The 21,768-nt window shown below is 43.4% G+C and overlaps 1 protein-coding gene across 1 annotated transcript in view; it reads right to left on the bottom strand.

The window, feature by feature from the left end:
- The window catches only part of LOC108026100 (acetylcholine receptor subunit alpha-like 1), a 64,729-nt gene that overhangs the window by 19,187 nt on the left and 23,774 nt on the right, over positions 1-21,768 (bottom strand). The window contains exons 3-5 of the mRNA XM_017096799.3: positions 8,438-8,647; positions 2,675-2,719; positions 402-511 (exon numbers count right to left, since the gene is read on the bottom strand). Coding sequence (XP_016952288.1) covers positions 402-511; positions 2,675-2,719; positions 8,438-8,629 — 347 coding nt within the window. The 5' untranslated portion in view covers positions 8,630-8,647. The remainder of the gene's footprint in view (positions 1-401; positions 512-2,674; positions 2,720-8,437; positions 8,648-21,768) is intronic.

The raw sequence follows: 21,768 nt of genomic DNA, 5'->3' as shown, positions 1-21,768 counted from the left end.
CTCTAGATACATTTCGATGCTTGTCCCCTAATTGGCTTCGCTCCAGCAAATTATAATAATTATACCGAGCAACGAAAACGTTCAATTTGCGGGCAGGGGAATCGGAGATCTAGACTACAACCCGAAAGGCCCACCCCAGGGCACTTAGGCAGCCTCCAGGGAAACCCGAAAAGCAACCGCAGCGCTCGAGTTACATTGAAATAAAAATACGTTAATCATCGCCTGATAAATGGCCGACTAAGGCAGCAGTACAGCTTGGCTTTGATTTATACCGCCGCCCATTCGGGGCAATTATGCAAATGGCCAAGAGGCTGGGGGGCGGGTCTCGGGTATCCAAAAACGAGCCCGGGGCAGGCAAATCTTTAGTCGATGAGCTGGGCGAAAATTAGTTTGGCACTTACTTGTTATAGAGCACAATATCCGGCAGCCATATATGCTCGGAGGGCACGTGCAGCGTGTCCACGCCGCCGTAGTCATCCGGATTCCATTTCAATTTGTAGTCGTTCCATTCCTGAAATTGCAAAGTGCACATTGTAAAAAGGTAAATGCTACAGCTATGCAAATGGCAATTATTTATGCTCGATTGCCATGAATAATAGAAAAATAAACGTATGTGTAGGGGTATAAAAGTTAGAAAATATGCGCACATTCAGCTGAGGCTATTCAGCTCGCCGTTTATAAATGTTTAATACTGCGGCTCGGGGCGTTTAACTCGTGCATTCGCTGCTATTTTAATTTCATTAATTATGCATTAATTTATTGGTCGCTAAGCTGTTGGCATTAAATTACATTTTCATAATGCAATTGTACTTCAATGTTTGGGTTCTATGTTTAAGCAGAGGGTAGTATGCAAATGCGGGGTATATGCGTTTGTTGTGTGCGAAGATCTATGCTAAGATCTAATTCCAAAAATCTATTTGGTATTTTCAAATCAGTTTATAAACAATTATCAGTTTGTAATTAAATAGTAGTATCTAGTATTTGAATTTCGCTATATATATATTACGCCATAGTGCTAGGTATTCTTTATTCCACACTCCTTTCAGCTGGCATCGGATTTCTTTTTTATTGCTTATACGCATAACTGTAATTATGTTGATTGCCACTTTCCATGTATATATAATACCATATATGTATTTATACGGCCACGCCAAGTGGGAGCCATCACACTGGGGATTACCCGAGTTGATATTGGTTTGAGGTTTCATGGTGGCCGAGGCTCGCTTTCGTGCTGACCAAGCATGAAATTCCCCGATAATTGCAAATATAATTGCCGGGTGGGACTCCAAACCGGTTTAATGTTGATCCGCCTTACACACGAAATCGGGTTTCAATTGTGATTACATGAATTTCAGCAATTATGTGATGTGTCTGGCGAAAAATAAGTAACGTTTGTGTTAAATTAAGGATCTAGAACCCTTTTATATTTCGTTATATCTACTTAAATCTCCGCTGTCCTCATAGAAGTACCGAAATGTATTCCTCATTTAATTGCGGTTACCCGTCTGCTTAAATGCAAGTGCATGTGCCAAATGTGTTGGCCAAATACAGTAAAGCCTTTATGGGGCTAGGTGCGCAAGCGTTTGCGGCTTTATAGACAGACTGCCGCCTGTTTATGGGCGTGGCATGCCACTAAACCAAATGTGAAAGCAAACACCGAGCCATACTATAAATGAGGGTCTGCTTATGGAAAACCGCTTTTATCTGGCAGTTTGATACTCATTAATTGAATCTTTACAATGCCTATCTGGTAGATAAAATAGAACCGAATCTATACAATGTCTATCTTGTAGATAGCTTATATTTGAATCTAAGCAATGTATATCTTGTAGATAAAATACAAGAAATATTTTAAAATACCACATAAAAGGATGTCTAAGTAAAGCAAAAATGAATTTTAAATTTCCTTTTATAATTCTATTTTCCCCATCAATGGGAATTCATTTTATGGAACACCAAACGACCCGGCCCTCCCTCATAATGATGGCTAATATGTACATTTGGCCAAAACAAATACAGATGCACACAATCGCAAATTGCTCGGCAAATGCATAATTTATATATCATTTCGAATTCCGCTTTTGTTATTGTTTTCGGTTTTAGTGAATTGTCAAACCAAATACTTTGGCTAAGCTGCCGGCACTATTGACTGCAATATGTGTGCGAGGCATTTGCTGTGCATGTTTTATGCAAAACCGGAAAACTTTAAAGCCCCCTCCTCCGCGTGAGTGTTTAAAAGCAGCTGGGATAAAAGTCGGAATTCGGACCAATTGATATTCCTCTTGTGCGGGCGTTTTTTTTTCGCAATTTGTTTTTGCCCAACTGCTGGCCGCCGCATTAGTGAAAAGCCAATGGACATGTAGAGTGGCAAGCGCAGGGGAACTGGCAGTGGAAGTGGGATTGGTCCTGGTATCCTGGCTGTCCTGGTCCCGAAATTCCCAGGGAAATGGAGCCAGGCCACTTGGCCAAGCTAGAAGTTTGGCATAATGCGAGCGCGTCGAAATTGGCTGGCACAAATTATTTTGCATTCGACTTCAGCGAGGCATGCAAATGGCGAATTCATGTTCCCCGAAAGCCAAATCACAGTTGAGCAAGCCTGAGCTGAATTACTCCTCAAAAGTGTATGTACGCATGCTCTCCGTGCACAGTTGGCAAAAGCCAACGGGTAACTTACCTGCTCCACCCAGACATTGGTTGTCATAATTTGATTCTTCAGATTCTGCAAATAAACGGGGACAAAGGCAAACAGATTTGTTAGACTCGAATGTTAACAGGAGTTTCATTAATTTAACGCTGACAGTTTCCACTTGTGCCCAATCGAGGGGGAGTGCATTCTGTGACAGCTCCTCCAGCGAGTGGCAGAGACCATCAAATAGGAATCGTTGCGCCGGGGAAATGTTGTTTTAGTGAACTCAACTCGGGCTCCACTCCTAGTCGACTTGCACTGCTGATGCAGCTCTTATAGCTTAACAAATCTATTTTAAAGTGCTACGAAACAGAGGAAAAAGGAAGTCGAGGGGTGAAATAAACTGGGGCGAGTGGCGTCGCTTTCGAGATGTCGTCGAGTGAGCTGCAGTCTTCCATAACCATTGAGTTTTAATCAATTTATGGGCTACAGGATATCATCTCCCCCTAACTTTGGGTTATACTACCGGTTTTACAACTGCTAAAAGTTTTCTGACGCTTAAAAACCCATTGCGGTTAGCCGCTAGTCGAATAAAAACTTGTAAACTATTAGGGGGATGCCCCTGCTTCGTCTATAAACCGAAAAATCTAAATTTTTTGCAAACTTAAATCTGTCTTTTATGAAGATTTATAGACTGTATTTGTATAGATAACGTACCTTGTTGGGATCATAAATAAAATGGCAATCGATGAGTATAAAATCTGATATTTTTTAAGCTTTTCTAAAAGATATTTTCTTTAATACTTAGGCTCTCTTCTTGCTTATTTCCTAAAAACTCTCTGGATCTCGTAATATTTCCCCTTCCTTATTTATTTGCTCGCCAGGCCAAACTCATTAAATGCGGGGAAGCTCAATAGAAAAAATTAGAAAACGATAAAATTACGGAATAAATCACTTAAGCGTTGAAAAATGTAATTAACGACAGAATGATAATGATGCGCCGTAACGCGTTTTTCGCATTTCTATCCGCCGCAGAGTTAGGAGCTGGGAAAACCTCAGGGACCGCGGCAATATGTCGAGGCACGCAGTGTTAATAGATTTTTCCAGCCACGCCACCGGAGGACCGACTCCCGGATCGTGGTTCCTGCTTCTCTGCCAGTAATCACCCGCTCAGAGGGCTCTTAGCCCCTTAGCCCTTCTGTGGACCAGGACCAGGCGGCACTTGGTGGAAAGGTCATTAGGCGAGGGCGACGCGGAAAACCGGCAATAAAACGACAAAGCCAAGAACCGGGCACAATGACAGCGAAGGCGATGAGTGCGGCATAAGGAAGAGATAAAATGTGCGGCGTCACAGGAGCGGGAAATCCAAAGGATATGGACGCGGGCGATGGGGAGTATCCTTTATGCTTTATGTGGGGCATCCGTTGCAACCAGTGGCAAAAGCGGAGCACGCAAAAAAGTGGTATTACTATGTGCCATGGAACTGAGTAAGTCACTTAAATTATACAAATATTAAATTAAATAAATAAAAATAAAAAAAAAATTTAAAATTATAAGCAATTTTTATACGTTTAATAATAATACTATTTTTATCATTTTAAAATGTATATTGCAATCTTTATGTGGCTTTTTATTTTGACAACACTTTAGGAGTTTTATTTTATATCATGAAGAGCGTTGTACTATCAGCCAACGGAGTTTTTGCCTATCAAAATCTCTTCATAGGAAACTTGGAATAAAACATGGGAAAGATGTGTCTACACTTAACAGAATGATATTATACAAAGCTATTTATAAATTGGAAGCTCAACACTACCACTTAAAAAACTCTAAAAATCATTAAACTAATTTTTTAACTAAAAATATTTATATACATTTTTATCTGTGCAGCGGTTGCATCGGCACAGTGGTTGTGCCCACAGGTTAACCCATAAGAAATTGAGAAATTCGCAATCAGGATGCGGACTTGCACGGCAGACGCCTCGGGCAGTTCGCACCTCCAAAGGACTGTGGACTTGTGGCCTGTAATTGGTGTTGCTTTTGTCGTTGTTGCACGTCTCGCTTATTCGCACTTAGGCGGACGGAGGGGGATTTCCCTGCACAGGATGCAGGATATACAGCATTTAAATTGCTTAAGCCAAGTGCTTTAAGCAGTCGTCCTGCAGCAGGATTTGCATCCTCAGCGGGTGTGTCTCTCTGTGTGGGTGTGTGTGTGACAGTTTTTGCCCACTCTGGGGATCCCCAGAGGTCCTGGGCAGGAAGAGGATGGCCCGGTGTGCCCATGACTTGCCTGACTGGGCTTGTTTACAATTTAAATCGAATTTCCTGTGTGCTGTAAATAAACTTTGCAAAAGGCATTCCACTCGGCCTGCAAAAAGTGTCCTGTGACCACAGCAGCAGGAGCCGCATTTGAAAGGCGGTGTAAGCTGAATAAGCAGTAAATTAATTTCCGAAAATATCATGAAGTACGGCTTGGTTTCAAGAGGCTCTCTTCTAATTCCCACAATTAACAGGGGAACTGTGTCAAGCATAGCTCTTCGTAATGGAAATTTTAGGAGATACTTTATTGCCTATATTTGCAGTTTGTGTCTATAAACGGGCTTTTATTATTAAACTGTTTTTATTTTTTCGCTTAATTACACATTTTTTTGTGGTGAAAAATAAATACTTTAGTTTTTTGGCGTTGAACTTTTTTGTATAACTTGGTCAAAAATGATCACATACTCAAAGGAATTAATGTTTTTGACAGCTAACAACCCGGATAATTGATCGGAATCATTTTCTGGCTGATTCTAAAAACATACAATTTTCATCATTTTTTACTTTTTTTGCAAGGGGTAGCATCGTCTTTTTTTGCGAAACTGGGTCAAAAAAATAATATTTTAGGTGCAAATACCATTTGATTGGAAATTTTATTATGAGTGCAGCAAGGTGTGGCATTCCACTCTTGGACCAATACTTTTATTATAAAGACCAAAATACTGTTTATTTTGGGTGAAAAATGAAGAGCTTCGTTTTTTGGCAAGCATTTGATATTTTTCTTTTACCTTTTTTTGTGTAACTTGGTCAAAAATTTTTCGTGTTTTTTTTTCGTGAAAAATGGTAAATACTGCTTTCTCCGCAACAAAAACTTGAGTACTAAAATGCTCCTGGGGCATGGTGAATTAAATTGCAGTTCTGCCATTTGGACAAACCCTTTGTCACCCATTCACACAGCCTCACATATTATGTGAAAAGTTAATTTTCTCTCGATTGTCACGGTGGCTCACAAAGGGCTTTGCAGTGCCCGGTTGAACAGAGGCAATTTCGGCCTCTGTTTCAATTTCCCCCAATAATATGTGGAATTTATGGCCAACATGCAATTAACTGGCCCGAAAATGTGCAACATTTGCCATTTGAATGCGTTTGGGTGGCAAAATGTAAGCCGGTCTTACAGGGCAAACAAAGCTGCAGCTGCGATGGGCTGGCCAGCCGGAATTGCCTTTCTCAGGATGCACACATACTATACCGGCCGTATATAGTATGTCACCTGGTTGGGCAGCAGTTATGCAACTAATAAGCCCGAGGCACCGAGCCAGCTATGAGCCATGGATCAGGTGACCGAGGAGCAAGCAGATGGAAAATTGCAAATTACAAATTCTGCAGCCAAAACGCACGGCTGCTTTGTTGCTGCCCTCACATACTTTCTCCCTTCCCCCGCCCCTCTGACAGTTGATTGCAATTTCCAGGACAACACAGCAGCAGCAAAAAAAAAGGGGGAAAATGTACAAGCACTGATTTCAGTGCGGAGAATTTACAAGCAATTGTATGCCAATAAGGAAAGGCAGGCAACACGTGTGTCCCACAACAACAGCCACAGGGGGAGTCAACAGGACGAAACAGGACGAGAACAGGACGAGAACTAGGGTGGCCAGGGGCCGGGTTGGAGGGGGCGGAAAAAACGTGGACTACCAGTGGACTATTGCAATAAAAGAAATTCTGCGAATATTTCAAGCCAGTCAGCAGTCAAGCGCACACAGGGCGGCTGTGCGATATTCCTGTGTGCAGCAGCTCGCATACACAGAAAAGCAATTTCGATATAAGCACCTTATGCCAGCTGCCCAGATGCTAGCCCACAGTGGCGTGGAAGCGGGCGAGCCGACTGGAAAAGGGTTGAGTTGGCCAAAAGCCCCGACCTTTTCGAGGTTTCGCGCCGATTTGGGAGATACATCTTGCTTAAAGCATATATTTTGGAATGCCATTAAGGAAAGAAGTCTAGTGAATCATATACGAAAGTGATTTAATGTAATTACACTGCAATAAAAATGGATATTTACCTCCTGAATTAAATTTAAGAAATATATTTGTAATTTCCTGAAGATAAACTCAAAATATATTGAAATTTAAAGAACAATTTCGGGTTTTCTATACATAAAATAGTCTCTTAAAACGTTTCACCCTTTTAGTTTAATTAAAATATGGGTTTTATTGAGGGATTCTAAATAGTATAAAGATTAAAATGCGTATAAAATGTTCGAAAAAGCAACAAAAAAATTCCTATTCTTGGAAAAAACACTATAACGCTGAAATCTCCTCTATTTTATTTATTTTTTTTAAGATCTGTGCCAATGTGCATTGGTGTTACTGCTCCTGCTCCTGCAGCTGACTGCTGCTCCTGCCTGGCCTGCCCCTCAGTGGTCTTGGTGCTTAGCGCGTGATTTATAACAGCAGGCGGAAAAGTAGAAGGTCGAAAGAACGAAGCCAAAGAAGTGGCATCAAAGCAGCAGAAGGCATAAGCCATGGAGCAAAGCAGGGGGTCCCAGGACCCAGAACCAAGAACTTGGAGTAGAGCTCGGCTACTGTGTGGCCAAGAGCACGTAACTGTTAGTCGGTTCCCCATTTCCGGCTGTCATGTGCAGCCAAACCGAGCAGAAGATTGTGCTCCATTTGCCTCCGCCTGGGCCACAGAACCGATCAGGCCCAGCCAGCGCCTCGATATTGCCACGAATTCCGTGTGTATGTGATATATGGGCTGCTCAATTTCGAATTTCGAATGCCGATTTCGATGGCCCCCGGCCGCCTTTCCACTGGCAATTGCATAGTTAATCAAGAAAACAATCAACTGAGGCCAAGCCATTGATTTATTATGCAAACAACCATCGAGACAATGAAGCGCCTGGCGGCGGGGCGGCTTAGTAGCCTGGCTTTTTAATCGGCGGGCAAACAGTTATTAATTGCGCCCCGATTGTTTGCTGCGGCTTAAGCAAATGCCATGGCCTGCTCACCGGCAGCGCGGGGCTCTCGCGAATTAATCTGTTGTGATTGTCATTTGATAAGCCCGAAAAGCGGCGGGGGCAGAGTTGTCAAACAAATGGATTGCTTGGTTTCGCCAGCCTCGTTAGCAGGAAATTATGGAAGGGGATCAAAGGGGCTATAATCATCAATTCATCTTTTTACTTACTTAAGGAAGGAATTAAATAATAAAATATAAGTGTAAGTTTCTGTAATTTAAAACATAATTATTTGGAATAGATTTAAAGGTATGATAAAGTAATTATAATTAGTAGCTATTTAAGCTGATGTAACTCAAAACTGCTTGAGCTTTCCACTTTTGAACCCCTGTCCTGAAAAAAGATAAAAGCCCTTTTAATATCCCCCTAAGAACAATGATATCCCAACTTTTTGCTTTAATCCTGCAACTATCAAGACAAATGGCCCTCTGATTTATGTTTAAAACGTGTTTTAGCATTTTGCTCCCTGCCCAGAGGAAACTTTCCACTGAAGGGGCTACGGATACAGATACAGATATTGAATACATGGATGGCTACTCACCACATCGATCAGCTGGGAGAGGCGCAGACCCATCTTGACGGTGAGGCGGTCCGAGTTGTTGCCCACGGGTCGGATGAGGCGGTTGTAGTTGCTCAGCAGGTCGTCGTAGAGGCGCTTTGCATCTGGGTTGGCCAGGCCGCCGGTGGCGAAGTGTAATGCTATGAATACAGCTGCGAATAGCACGCTACCCATCTTAGGCCAGGTCCAACCCTGCGGGGGGAGAGAGAGCAAATAAATATGGAAATAAGTTGCGGATAATGTCGACTGGCAGAGCGGATTCAGTTCCAGCCTGCATTAGCATTATTTCAGCATAAAACATAAAAACTTTCCGCTGCACAATTGTGCACGGCGGGCGGAGGTGAGGGGTGGGGGGAAGTGAGGGTCGTAAATTTTGCAAAAGTGTCAAAAGTCTTAGAGCTTTGTTCCCTTTCGGCCAGCAGCGTGCAGCCATAAACACCATTTAATCTTTGGCTCAAACACTCAAGACACCATCGCACACATGCATGTCTGGCTGCCAGCGAGAGTGTGAGTGTGGGTGTGCCGGAGCATCCTTCCGTTTCCGGCGACTTCTCCTTCTTCTGGCTCCAGCTGCCAGCCCCATGTGCTTAGCATTTTTGTTATTGTCCAGCCCACACAATTACCCAGCCACCCACTCAATATGCGTTTCTGCATTTTATGCATAAAAATCCTTGCGTTATTCCAACCGACATCCTCGAGTGCTGTCGTGCACAGCTACATTAGCCGCAAACAAGCAATTATAATCAATTCCTGGGAATTCCAGCCAATTAGCAAAAGTGCCTGGGATGCGCAGAAAAATCTGAGATACATTTCTTCGTCGTATAAACAACAAGCAAATATTGGCATCTCGTTATTGAGACAAAGTAATAAATGTTTGCCTGGGCAGAAAGGGCAAAGAATAAAGCCCAAATATATGGCCCTGCAAGTTTTTAGTGCCATAAACAAACCTTTTCGCACTGCACACGAAGTGGATTGTTATTTACTTATAATTCATGACCGGCCCGATGAGTTCCAGCTCTTTTGGCTAACTCAAACAGTCACTTGACCAAGTGGTTTTATGCCGACTCAAGATTTGCCCAAGCAAAGCAGCCAACTGTAAGCCAAAACTTTTAACTGGAAAACTGCAAACTCAAAAGTTTGTTGTCTTTAGTTTTACATTTTTTCCCCTTTAACACGGGGAAAGTTTTGCGCAAAAGATTTTATGTGTCAGTTGGGAAAGTTTTCCATAATTTGATATCTGCACATGTGAGGGAAGCGGAATGCCTTCTCGGCCAATTACATTTATCAATTTGATGGTTTCGGCAACGAGGCTAAATTAATTATGCTAATTTAGTGTGTAAATTGTTTGTAATTTGTGCATTGATTTCATAAAAATGCGTCTGCCTTTCGCCTCCGAATAAATCAAATCACATACCGACGTCTGCATAATTCAGCGCAAAACACGTGTCAGTGACCGCAGAACAAAGCAAAAACAGCATGGAGGGAAATAATATTAATAATAATAATGGCGGAGGGGGCAACATGACATATACAGAAAATGGCGACAGGGCCGGCGAACAACCGAAAACAACCGAAACCAACGGCGAAACAACGAAAATGGCCGACATAAACAACGACAACGAAAATGAATGTCATTTCGAGGGCTATTTATGCGCCTCTTAGTTGGCAGATTATTTCATTTTCATTTCCATATGACCATTTATATTTATTTATTATTTATACTTCCCCCACGCACACGCACACACTTTTCTGGCCACAATTTGGCTTGCTGCGGCTGTCAACGCTGCGTATGCGCAATATTATTTGCTGACTATTTATTAATATATATATCAAGTAAATGTATCTGCGGCCGAGTGCGTGTGTCTGTGTGTGCTTGTAAACTTTTTGTTCGAGCACTGCTCTCCATAAAAACCAGACGATGACGTGTCCTGCCCCCGAAAATAGCTCGCATTGCCATTAATGAAAAATGTAAACTGCAAAACTTTGCCATGGCATTTTCGCTGGTTTTTTGTTGATAAAGTTTTAGAAGGACTACGAGTGCCAGTCGAGCGCACAGTGGTGCTATAAAGGGCAAAAGTGTATTTTAAATCAGGCCAACAAAGTAACAACTATTTGGGAGACTTATAAAATTGTTGTAAAATAATAATTTGAGATTAGAAAATTTTTTATTTTTTGTAACATATTTTTTTATCTAACTCCCTGCAATCCTTTCCCTCAAACCACTGTACTTCATTTTAATTACACAAATGTTCCTCTTCCATTTTGGTTATTCGGAGTTGGCAGCATAATGAAGCCAAAAAACTGACATTGACTGCGGGCCACAATTTTAATTGCAATCAGGGGGAGACAGTAAAAAAAGCCACCAGTTTACTGCGGAATGAACTTGATTTGAGCACTCCCCTTGGTAAGGGGACCTGTGAAATAATCGCCGGGTGCTTCATCCTCATTTGCCGGGGATTGGAGTCCACTACGACCGCGATTAGTTGCAAAAAGCAGCAGCAGAAGCAATATCAGTCCCCTGCCAACAGCAGAACAAATTGTTATGTAATTGCCCGATGTATATAGAGATGTACTCAGCCATCCACCTCCGCACAAAGCAAACACTGCTGTCCCGTGCTGTGCTGTCCTGCTTTCTTGCCATTTTATTAGCACTTGTTGTGCGGGGGGGAGGCAGTGGCGTATAAAAATAATAAGTATCAAAAATAACTGACCAGCTCTATGGCCGTAAAGAGAACGAGACGAACATTGAATGCACTCGACGTGTCCGACGGCGGCTATAATTTCAATCACTTCCCCGGCAACTGCAGCAGCGGCAAAAGCTGCAACAGCAGCAGCCAAAATGTGGCATTAAAAACACTCGTAAACGCTGGGGGAAAAGCGGAAAAGCTGAGCTGAGGGGTGGATTTCACTGTATCCGCTTTCAGTTCTGCCCCTCCTCCGTCCTCTTGCCGTTTCTTTTTTCGCCCGCTTGAGTGCAGCCAGCGAAATTGCAGCAAATATTGAAAGAGAAACTATTTGTTAGCCAGCCGTCAATTTGTTCGTAATGAGCTGCGGCTGAGTCCGAATCCCAGTGGCCAGTGCGCTTTGTTGCCGCCCCGACTTTTGTTGCTGTTTGTAGTGTAGTGTAGTGTTGTGTAGTGTTGTGCTGTGCTGTGTTGGGCCACAAATGAAAATGTCTTTCAGCGTGGTAAATATTTTATGTCATTTCTGTGCTCGTCTTTTGTGCGCTTCTTGTAGTTGCCGTAGTCTCTGGGTGCTTTCCTTTTTTTCCCCCAATTTTTTTCGGTTCTTTCACTTTGCTCGGCTTGTTGTTGCCTTGTCTTGTTTTTTTTTTTTTGTTTGGCATTTTTAAGCGCCAGTAAATTTTTTAGTAGGCAGCGAAGCTGCGCAGAGCAACCGCAGCAAAGGCAGCAGCAACAATAAGCGGGAGAAGCTCTGCCGGAAACGGCGTCGACGGCAACATGGCGAGTCAACTTCCGCTTGCCGAGCGTGTGTGCGTGTGTGTGTGGGTGTTTCCATGTGCTAGTGTGTGGGTGCTGGGCGCGGAGGGCTCTTGCAATTTTCCAGTCGAGTTCGTTTTTCATTTCCGTGTTATTTGTTTTGCATACGCCACTCCCACGGCCACACCCCCGCCCCTTGCGCATTTCCCATTTCTTTGTTACGTTTACCCGCCGCCTTTTTCGTTGCATACTTCTCTGGGCTGATATATTAACATGGCCGCACCGCCAGCTGCCATTTTTGGCATTGTTCTTGTAATTGCTTTTGTCCCTGCGCCCCCGTAATTGAATTTCACTTCTCCCCGACCAAAAGAGACCCATCATCATCGCACTTAATCCGCTGGTTCCCCTTTGCGAATCAACTCTTCTGGCAAAAAAGGTGCACTTGGAAAAAATAAGCTAAAGATTAAGAAATAAAAACAAACTAAATACTACTATTTGATTACTTTATGGGAATAGGTTTGAAATTACCAAGTGATTTCTTTAAATAAAATTCTTAATAAGCCAATACTTTCTCCTAGTGCCCCAATTATCTGGTCACTCAAGCCATTCGAGTGCCTAATTTATTCAAATTTATTTTAGGTAATTGCACTTGGTCTGTCCCTCTCATTGATTGGCCTGTTATTAGCTGTCTGACTATCTGGCTGAGTGCATTTTTCGCAAATTATGCAAATTTGCCAGAGAATTATGTGCCGAATCTGATGCATGCCTAACTTGTACACATTTTTCAGTAATTTCTTGGGCAAATGCTGTATTTCTACTGGGAAAATTCACAACCAAAGGCTAAAAGCCAGCACACAAATCGAATGGGGAAAGGTGAAACAGGATAAGGTACAGGGGAATAGATAGAGGTGGCCATAAAGAGAGAGTTGTATAATCAAAGGAACGCACACACACAGCCATAATCTGGGAAAAGGTGGGTCAAAATACCTGGCAGAGTTTTTTGCGTGTACTTTTTGTCGGGTAAAAGTAAAAGCAGAAATTTTGTTATTTGAACTTTTGCTCACGAGCGCCCCCAGGTAGCTTGTTAAACATTCTTGGGTTGCCTATGTATTTTTGTACATACAAATACGAAGCTGTGTGTATATTTTCGAAAAAAAAGAGAAAACTTCAACTTGAAACACGAAAATTTGCATATGATAAGCAAATAAGCAGATGTATGCAAGGTAGCTGGGAAAAGTTTTATTAGATTCTTGATTCGTAAAAGGAAAGAGAGCACGGGGAGGGGGGTGGCGCGCTTTTGTGGCTTTGGGCTGGCCAACTGTGGCTATGAATATGCGGCCCAAAAACCCTTGCAAATATGCCAAACATTTGAAAATTATCTTTGCATAAATAACATTGATGTAGTCTATGTGTGAGCCACCCAAATGAGCTGAAACACCTGAGCATTTGGCCCAAAGAGGCTTACCAACTACCAGTGCACAGTCGCTTGAGCAGGGCAAATGATGTGCAAATATGCGTGAGCCGCACACAAATGGCGACCGTACAATGCGGCGTATGCGCAATATTTAATTTCCAGTGCTTCGAGCTGCCACGCACACACAGACAGAGCTAATTTTTCGCTCAAATGCCAGAGTGTGTGTGTGTAAGGGAGGATGTGTGTGTGTGTGGGGAAGCATGAAATGCACTTGCTTTCACCATCAGCGCTTTAAATAAAATATTAGCATTTATTGCCTTCTGCACTCAGCGGACTATTTAGGCGGAGGGGGCACACAGGATGCAGGGGATCCAGGGGATCCAGGGGATGCAGGGCATCCAAGCGATGCAGGGGGCCGAGATGGAATACGGAATGGGAGTCGTAACTTGCCCTAAGTGCTATGCAAAAGGGTTGCTGCCCTCGCCCAGGTGAGTTGCTGTTGCTATTGGTTCAGGTGCTCCCGGGGAAGCGGAAACTGGAGTTACAGCGGCGCTAATGTGGTGGGGATACAGGGCTATTTGCCACCTTTTTAAAGTTTATCGAAAAATTTGTTAACCACTTTAAAGAGCTTAAATTGTTGAAGATTTCACAGAGATTTATATGCTCATTCCCATGAATAAAAGAATATTAACACATTAAAATTTAAAGATTTCTTGAAAATTAAATATAAACAACCCTTTTGAAAATGAAATTTTAAGGTTAAACTGGTTTTTAAACGTATTTCTTAGAGTCTTTTTATAATTTCATTGGAACTGTAGTATACTTTAGGTACAGTAGCTTCCCGCCAGGAAGAGCTTTTAGAGGTTTTAGCAACTAAACAAATGTATTATTATTAATTTAATAAATAAAGAGATAAAGGAACTGCATCAAACTAATCTCTCCCAAAATAAAATACATTTTCAAAACATTTTAATCATTCAAACGGCAAGTAAGTATCTGTAAGTACGAGTGCAAGTGGAACAGCAAGGCCAAGATGTTAATAAATTCAAGAGCTGAGCTCTTGAAACGCACTCAATAAGCGAGGTAATATATGCAATCCGTTTGGAGTGCTCGAGCTTATTCTGCCAATTACTTAACAGATGATGTGTCCGACTCGAGTGCCAGCTTCATCAGTCAGCGGAGAGCCAAATGCAGGGTGTTGCTGCGGTTAATTTGGCTTAAAGCCACACAAATTGCTGCCAGTCGAAGAGCTGCACTTGCAGCACGAGCTCGCAACTCAGGCGGGAGTAAGCGCCTCGTAAGCAGTGAAGTAGGGGGCCGGGGACGGGGCCCACAAATGCTCGCACTCAGACCAATTGAGCTTTAAACGCCAAAGTGACAGGGGCCAACAATGGCAACAATTTCAGCAACATTTCGCAGGACAATCGGCAGCAGTGACAGCTCAGCTGGATGGCGCCGACACAATGGGATGTGGGACATGGTTTATGGTTTATACGGATATGGATATGGATTGCGCTAGAATGCATCTCACTCACGGCCCGTTGACTCCACTTTGGGAGCCATTGTGCATTGTGAGCACTTGCATTATCCCATCTGCTTATCAATAAACAGCAGTTCCCGCTGGGGCGTGTTGCTTTCACTTTGCCAGCAACTTGCGAGACTCTGTATCCTGGGGACCCAGGTGCCAGACTTTTCAATATTTTTTTCGGTGTCTCAGCTCTCCAACTTTATGGCCAAACTTGGGCGAGCCAAGGCTCTTAAAGAATTTTTAGATGGCCATCAAAAAAGAATTTCATACGCCACGTAGGCCGGTCCGAGTTAATTATGTTTACGCAATGCCATTTGCATAAGAAAGACCAAACCAGGAGAGCGGCCAGACGACGTACATCAGAATTTCAGACTCCCCGAGCTCAGCCAACAACAGGATGCATGAATAATAGCCCAAGGTGTTAATTTAATAAACGAATTACGAAAACATGAAGTGCCCCGGGCAGGAACTTAAATGTCACGGCTAATGCTAATTTTCAGACGAGATATCCTTTGCATAATGTCAATTTCTAAAGTACAATTATGCTAAGTAATTTTTGGGCAGGGAAGCGAAAGTTTCAGGTGTATCAAAAGATAAATGGAGAAGCTATAATGACCAAGATTATCTAAACTTATTTTAAGCCATGTTATACGTAATATTCATACCAATTTAAGTTTTGCGAAATCAATCTTATGACTCTTAAATGTAAAATACGACAGGAAAGGAGCTTCTCAGGACTTCAATCAAGTTTCCTTTGGCAGATTACTTGGAGCCCAGTTAAATGGGTAGTTGGGGCTGTCAAAACTGCAAACAGGGCTTTCGTGATATACCCACCCTTACCCAAATAGAGCCCCAACCCGCGCTCCTTTGCAGGATCTCTCGCGAGGAATAGTTTCATGCACGCAGCTAAAATTCGTGGCATACTTTCTGGGGCCGTCGGAGCAACTGAAACTGCTGCTGGAGCAGAAGCAGCTAACAACTGAAGAATGTTGGGACTTGCGGCTATGAAACAGCATGCCAAAAAGCAAATACACCACGCCCCTTTGCCCCCCCGAAACTAGCAAATATGTAGGTTGCCTCCCTCGACCCACAGCTACCCGTGAACTAGTTTCGCGTTCGCTTTAAATTATCTTTGATGCGAAAAACGGGGCTGGGAAATGGTGGGTGTGGCAGGGCCGTCAGAGGATGGAGGGTGGAGGGCTGGGGAAACGAATTGCCGCAGGTGTCAAAAACACACAGACAAAGTCAATTTGCGCTGGCAGACGACAGGACATGCCGGCGGATGGGGGTTTGGGTATGGACGTGGGCGTGGGTGTTAGTATGGGCCTGGGATCATGGACGTGGGTGGGTAGTTTCCACGAGGGGGGTATGGGGCATGGGGCATGGGCGTCCATAAGCGTGTGCTGCTCATTACGCGGCGCCTTTGATGTGCAGCAAGCCGTCGTAAAGTGCCGGCAGCAACAACAAACAACATTACAAGCGCCAAGTGGCCCGCTTTCTGCTTTCTGCCTTCTGCCACGGCTGCTCTCTGATTATAATCATCATGATAAGTACTCTATAAACCACCCACTAGTTGGCTGCCTAACAATGGCAAGCCGCAAGCCCGGCGCTTTCCCATTTGATGTCGCACTTACCGCCGGCGCAGGGGAAAGTGGCAGGGAAATGGGACCGGTAACGGGAGCGATTCCCCCCCTTATTTTCGAGGTTGGCGGGCACCTAATGTTCACCTGCACGACGCCCCTGCCGCGTGTGTTTATCTTTAATGCATACAAATAATGCACAAACTGCAAATGCTGATGGCGCTGGGCGATGGCATCAGCAGCTAGCAACTCGACACGCCATAAAATCAAGACACACGCCAACTTTACAGCCACCAGCAGCCATATCGGCCAAATCAGCTGGAGTATCTGACAAATTGGGGCCACGCCCACGCAGCAAGAACTCCCATCTAATTCAGGAGGTTCCAGCAGGGCGGTACACAGGGAAAAATTACTATAAGCTCTTTCTTTTATAAAGAATGGGACCTGTTAAGGTTTGAAGTCTATGTAAATGGGTTCCATGTTCTGCAAGTGTTAATTGTAGAAATAACAATATGTATATGTAGATCCTCAAAGAGGAATTGTAAAAAAATATTCAAAGAGGTTTTAACAGCAAAAAAATCCAATATTTCACAACTTCCTTTTCATGATACATTACTTTGACGTTGATTAACTTTGATTAATTTTTTAGCTGTACCAATGAAAGCATATCCTTCAAATCTGGAGTACTCAATTGTAATATTATATTTATTTACTTAAATACTAACACAACCTCTCTGCCAGGCCAGGCTTTTCCAGGATATGTTAGCAAGCTAGTTAGTAAGTTCTTTATAAAGTTGGCCAAGGGTTTCCTCCAACAGCTCGTTAATACCGAATGCCAATCTTACCCACCTAGACATTCATAAAACTCGGCCACTCCCTTCATCTTTCAGGCGGTGTCAGATACAAATTGATAGTCCCTCAGTTCGGTTTTCAGCACTCGGAGGAAACAAAGCATAACCGGCTGTTGAAATGACTTTTACCCATTTTGATAGATAGATTGAGAGATACCCGTGGAAACCGTGTGCGGAGACTGGAGGAAAAACAATGCCGACAGCTGCCAAGGCCTGTCAATATTTCAGACCAGCGGCCACATTAATCAAACGGCCGAGACCATGCCGCTCACCTATTTCGAGTGATTTGGGCAGAAATAATTGGCTATGCACGTGGAGAGGGGGTTAATGTGTATACCCTATATACAGGGGCATTGACCGGTCGAGGGGCCCTCTGTCATTGGATATGCACAAAAGATTTATGAGTTAATTAATGTAGCGAAGTGCCCGTGGAAGCGGACTCATTGTTGAGTATGATTAATGCGTTTGTCGCTTTTTTGTCTTCGCGCCGGAAACGGAAATGCAATTGTTGCCGCTTCCGGGGCTAGTTTTTACCCTTTAAGCGACGTTGACAAAGTCAACGTGAGGCATTAAAGTGCAGCGATTTGGGTCAGATGGCTGCAAGATGGCGGCGGAAATGCGGTCTGCTCCACTTCGTGGTCGTAACTCATTCATAGCTCATAAACGGTGCTAATATTGAGTGTCGATTTTCCACCACACTGGCCCAGGACATTGCACCAATGTCTCTCTTTCGCACTTGGCTCGATTTTCCTCACTTTTCCAGCGGCATCTGTGTGCGCTCGTGAGCTTGTGTCTGAACAATGCAGCTGTTTGCCTCGGCTTCTCTATTTTCAGCGACCCGCTTTTTGTGCCCTGGCGACGAGGACTACGAACTACGGACTGCCGGCTAAGGACTAAGGACCACGGACTGCGGCGGCAGCTGCTTCATTACGGAAGCCAGTATCCTGTTAATAGTTTAACATAAACTGTGGTAAAAAGTGCACGCCGCCTGCCGTCGCCTGCCGTCGCCTTTATTGATTATCGCCACAGGGACACCTACACCGCATTCGCCATTCTGGGCACCGGAAGTTGACACACTTAGCAAATGGCTGCCACCCCCTGATGGCCTACAAAGCGGCGGGGCCATTCATAAAAAATGCATCTCCCTGCAGTTTGATCGCCGTTTAAAATTAAATTCCAACACTCGATTCATGTAACCTTCCCCATCGGCAGTCATTTTCCATCTCCCTCACGATATAACTGCAGCACCATAACTCATCTTGGGGCTGCCGGCCACAAGATTGCGATCCTATCGGTGGGAGAAAGTAAGCTACAACTGTCCAGGGAGAGCTGGGATTTTGGTACCCCTTACTGCAGGGGTTGAAAGGAGTATTAGTTAGTTGAGAAACCAGAATAATATTTATATATCTAAACTCAAAACTAAAATATACCTAAGAATACAAATGATTTCTCTTAAAATGTTGTAACTCAAGAATCCTTTTATAGGATATCCCCCCTTCGAAGCACTCTCCTGTTAAGGTCCAACCTATTTTTTGTTGCGCCGCCTGCCTGGGACAAAACATAGTCATAAATTTAAATCAAACGTTCTGACAGGCAACCAAAGGCGATTGCAAATTTATCTATAAGAAGGGCCAGACAGCATTTGAAACTTGGACAACAGATGTCCGCTTGAAATTATTTCTTGGCAAGCGAATGGGACTGAAATGTATATAAATGGTATATAATAAATATGAATTTGTGTGGCGGAAGTGCCTGCATTTACTGTGTCTGATTTATGTGCCAAGGTTTTGCTGCTTTGACTAATTATGTGCGGAGTTTTTGAATGCTCGATTGATTGATTGATGGATGGGCTTGTTGTTTGTTATTTGTTTGGCGTGCTCATTATTTGCAAAATTAATATTGTAAAACAGATGTTTCCGCTCCCACTTCATTGTTATTTAATTACCCCCGATGCCGGGCCGCCGAAGTTTGGCGCTTGATTAATGTTTGACCACCGCCCGGGCAGTTTGCAGGTAGGAAATGAGCGATGCAATCGATAAATGAATAAATGACAGCTAATTAATCCAAACAAGCGCATACACTGCGATTATTATCATACGGCAAGGCAGGACATTCCCTGTGTCCTTGTGGCATTTTAAATGCAATTTCATGCCCGCCACGAAGGGCGAAAAAGTGAAATGAATTAAAAATTCATTAGCATTTAACTGACACGGAACATCGATATCCATACAGCCGGCAATACAATGCAATGCCAATTAGGCCATAGATCGATGGCGGTTTTAGCCATTCGGGGGCTACGACTGCGGGTTGCAAGTTCAGTGAAGTGAGAGCCTTGTTGACTTAGCAGAGGTCGCTCTAGGTCGGTTTATACTCGGCTGGATACCAGGCATTTCCCTGCTCAGCCCCAAAATCAGATGGATAAGCCAGGAACACCCACAGCAACTGCAATCTGCAATCTGCAATCTGGATGTGTGGTGGGTGGCTGTGTGGATTCCGTTCGTCTGACTTATGCATTGCCACGCATGAATTATTCAAATACGATGGCCATGCTATATGCATATATAGCTGGAAGCTCCGAGCTGGCAAAAATGAAAACGGAAACCAAAACTCAAACAGCATAAACTGCAGCCACTCGAATTGGATTGAGTTTTCTACTTCTGCTGCCGCTGCTGCTGCTGCTGCTGCTGCTGCAAATGCAACTGAAACTGAAAATGCAACTGGGTTGTGGTGAAAGGGGGTTTTTCGGGGTGGTACCTAGAAAGTGCCACAAACACGAACGCAAATACGACATGGTAAAACAGAGTTATGATGAAAAACATTGCAATGCATAGCCCATTTAAACGCAAGGTTAGCAAACCAACATGTTCATTTGAAGTTCGTCTATGCGAAATCCCAGAAAAAATTCAATTTCTGTGCGGAATCTGGCACAAATTGCAAAACTGGTGGGGGAGAGGCGAAAAAAAAGGATATACGTAAATAAACTAGCGCACACATAACCAGCCACAAAAGCGATTACGCGAACAGCCACGAAACTCCCATCGAAATCGAGAAATCCCCTCGATTCCGCCAGCTGGGAAACTAAATTATTGTGTAACTTTTGGGCAAAGGCAATTTGATAAATTGCCGAAATCTCGATGAGGCCGAAACGATGTGATTCCGGCTGGGAGCAGCACTTAGCAGAGAGATCCCCGCGTATTTGCCCAACTTAATGGCTGAAAAGCAACAGAAGCGCGTAGTTCGATTATTTAATGCAAATCCAATGCATTGTCAATCAGCCAGACAGACTCCTCATCGTCTCATCTCCTCGACGGCACAGTTGGCAAAGCGATTTTCAATTTCCAATTTCAAATTTCAATTCTATGCAAAGTAGACGATGACTGAGCCCCCCTTTTGGCCCCGCCCCCGCATGGATTCGCATGTATGTGTGCCAACTATTGGCACACAACTCTCACTCACACGCTCATCCAGCCACCCACACAGCCGAGCACTTGAGCAAATACCCGACGATCCGAGACCCAGAGACAATGCCAGGACGTGCTCATGGGTGGCGAAGGGGGTTGGGGTCTAGGGGTCTAGGGGTCTCGAGGATGCGAGGAGCTCCTCCTGTGCTGGCTGTTCCGGCATCTAAATTCGCTCCAATTAATGCGGGAATTCGTGCTAATTTGGCATGCAATTTCTTCACAAAGGCTGGGGGAATCCATTTTAGCTTGGAATTTATCTCAAAATGTGTTTAAATATCTTTTATAAATTAAGGAGGTAAAGTATTCTCCTGAAGATGAATGTCATATGGAAGCAAGGGTTCTTTAAGAAGGCTGAGGTCTTATATATGAAGGGAATAATTTTTTAAAAATAAAGTTAAATCCTAAGAACTTTCTCTAGAATTGTGTTTATTTAATATTTTAAATGTTGTACACAGTCATTTAGGTTTATTTTGTTAGTGATTTTGATGAACATAATATTTTATTATTAAGTAAACTATTTTAGTATTTTATTATAAAAAATATTATACAAAAGCCTCGTTACATTATAATAAGTATTTGGCTATACAAACTAGCTGCATGCTAGCTGCAATATCTATCGATTGTTTAAATTTGTAGTTTTAGTAAATTAAATAAATTCATTTCAAATATAGTTTTCCAACCTATAATTTACCCAGTGACATTAGAAAACAAGCTTTCCAGAGGAACTCCTCTGAAAGTCCCGCCTTTGTCTATACCCACCCCCCTACCTATATCTGACTTTATCTGCCTCGCACCATCGCCCATAGTTTACTTGCGCTAATAGCATTGAACGAGCTCGAAATCAAAGCAACGACATCCAGCTGAGACTCCCCTCTTTGGCCCCAATCTCCTCCGAGCCCCCCATCTGCCCCTTTGTCTGCTGCCGCGTGTCGCAAGTGCATTCAATTACTTGATGTGTCTATATGGCAGCTACAATGTCTCCCCGATGTGGCCCCCATTTCTCCTCCGACTCCCTGCCCATGTCGAGCGCGTTTAATAC

This window comes from Drosophila biarmipes, chromosome 3R (assembly GCF_025231255.1).
Source record: "Drosophila biarmipes strain raj3 chromosome 3R, RU_DBia_V1.1, whole genome shotgun sequence".
NCBI classification, from domain to species: Eukaryota; Metazoa; Arthropoda; class Insecta; order Diptera; family Drosophilidae; genus Drosophila; species Drosophila biarmipes.
The sequence above is the reverse complement of the archived record's forward strand: the minus strand, read 5'-3'. Positions and strand labels throughout refer to the sequence as shown.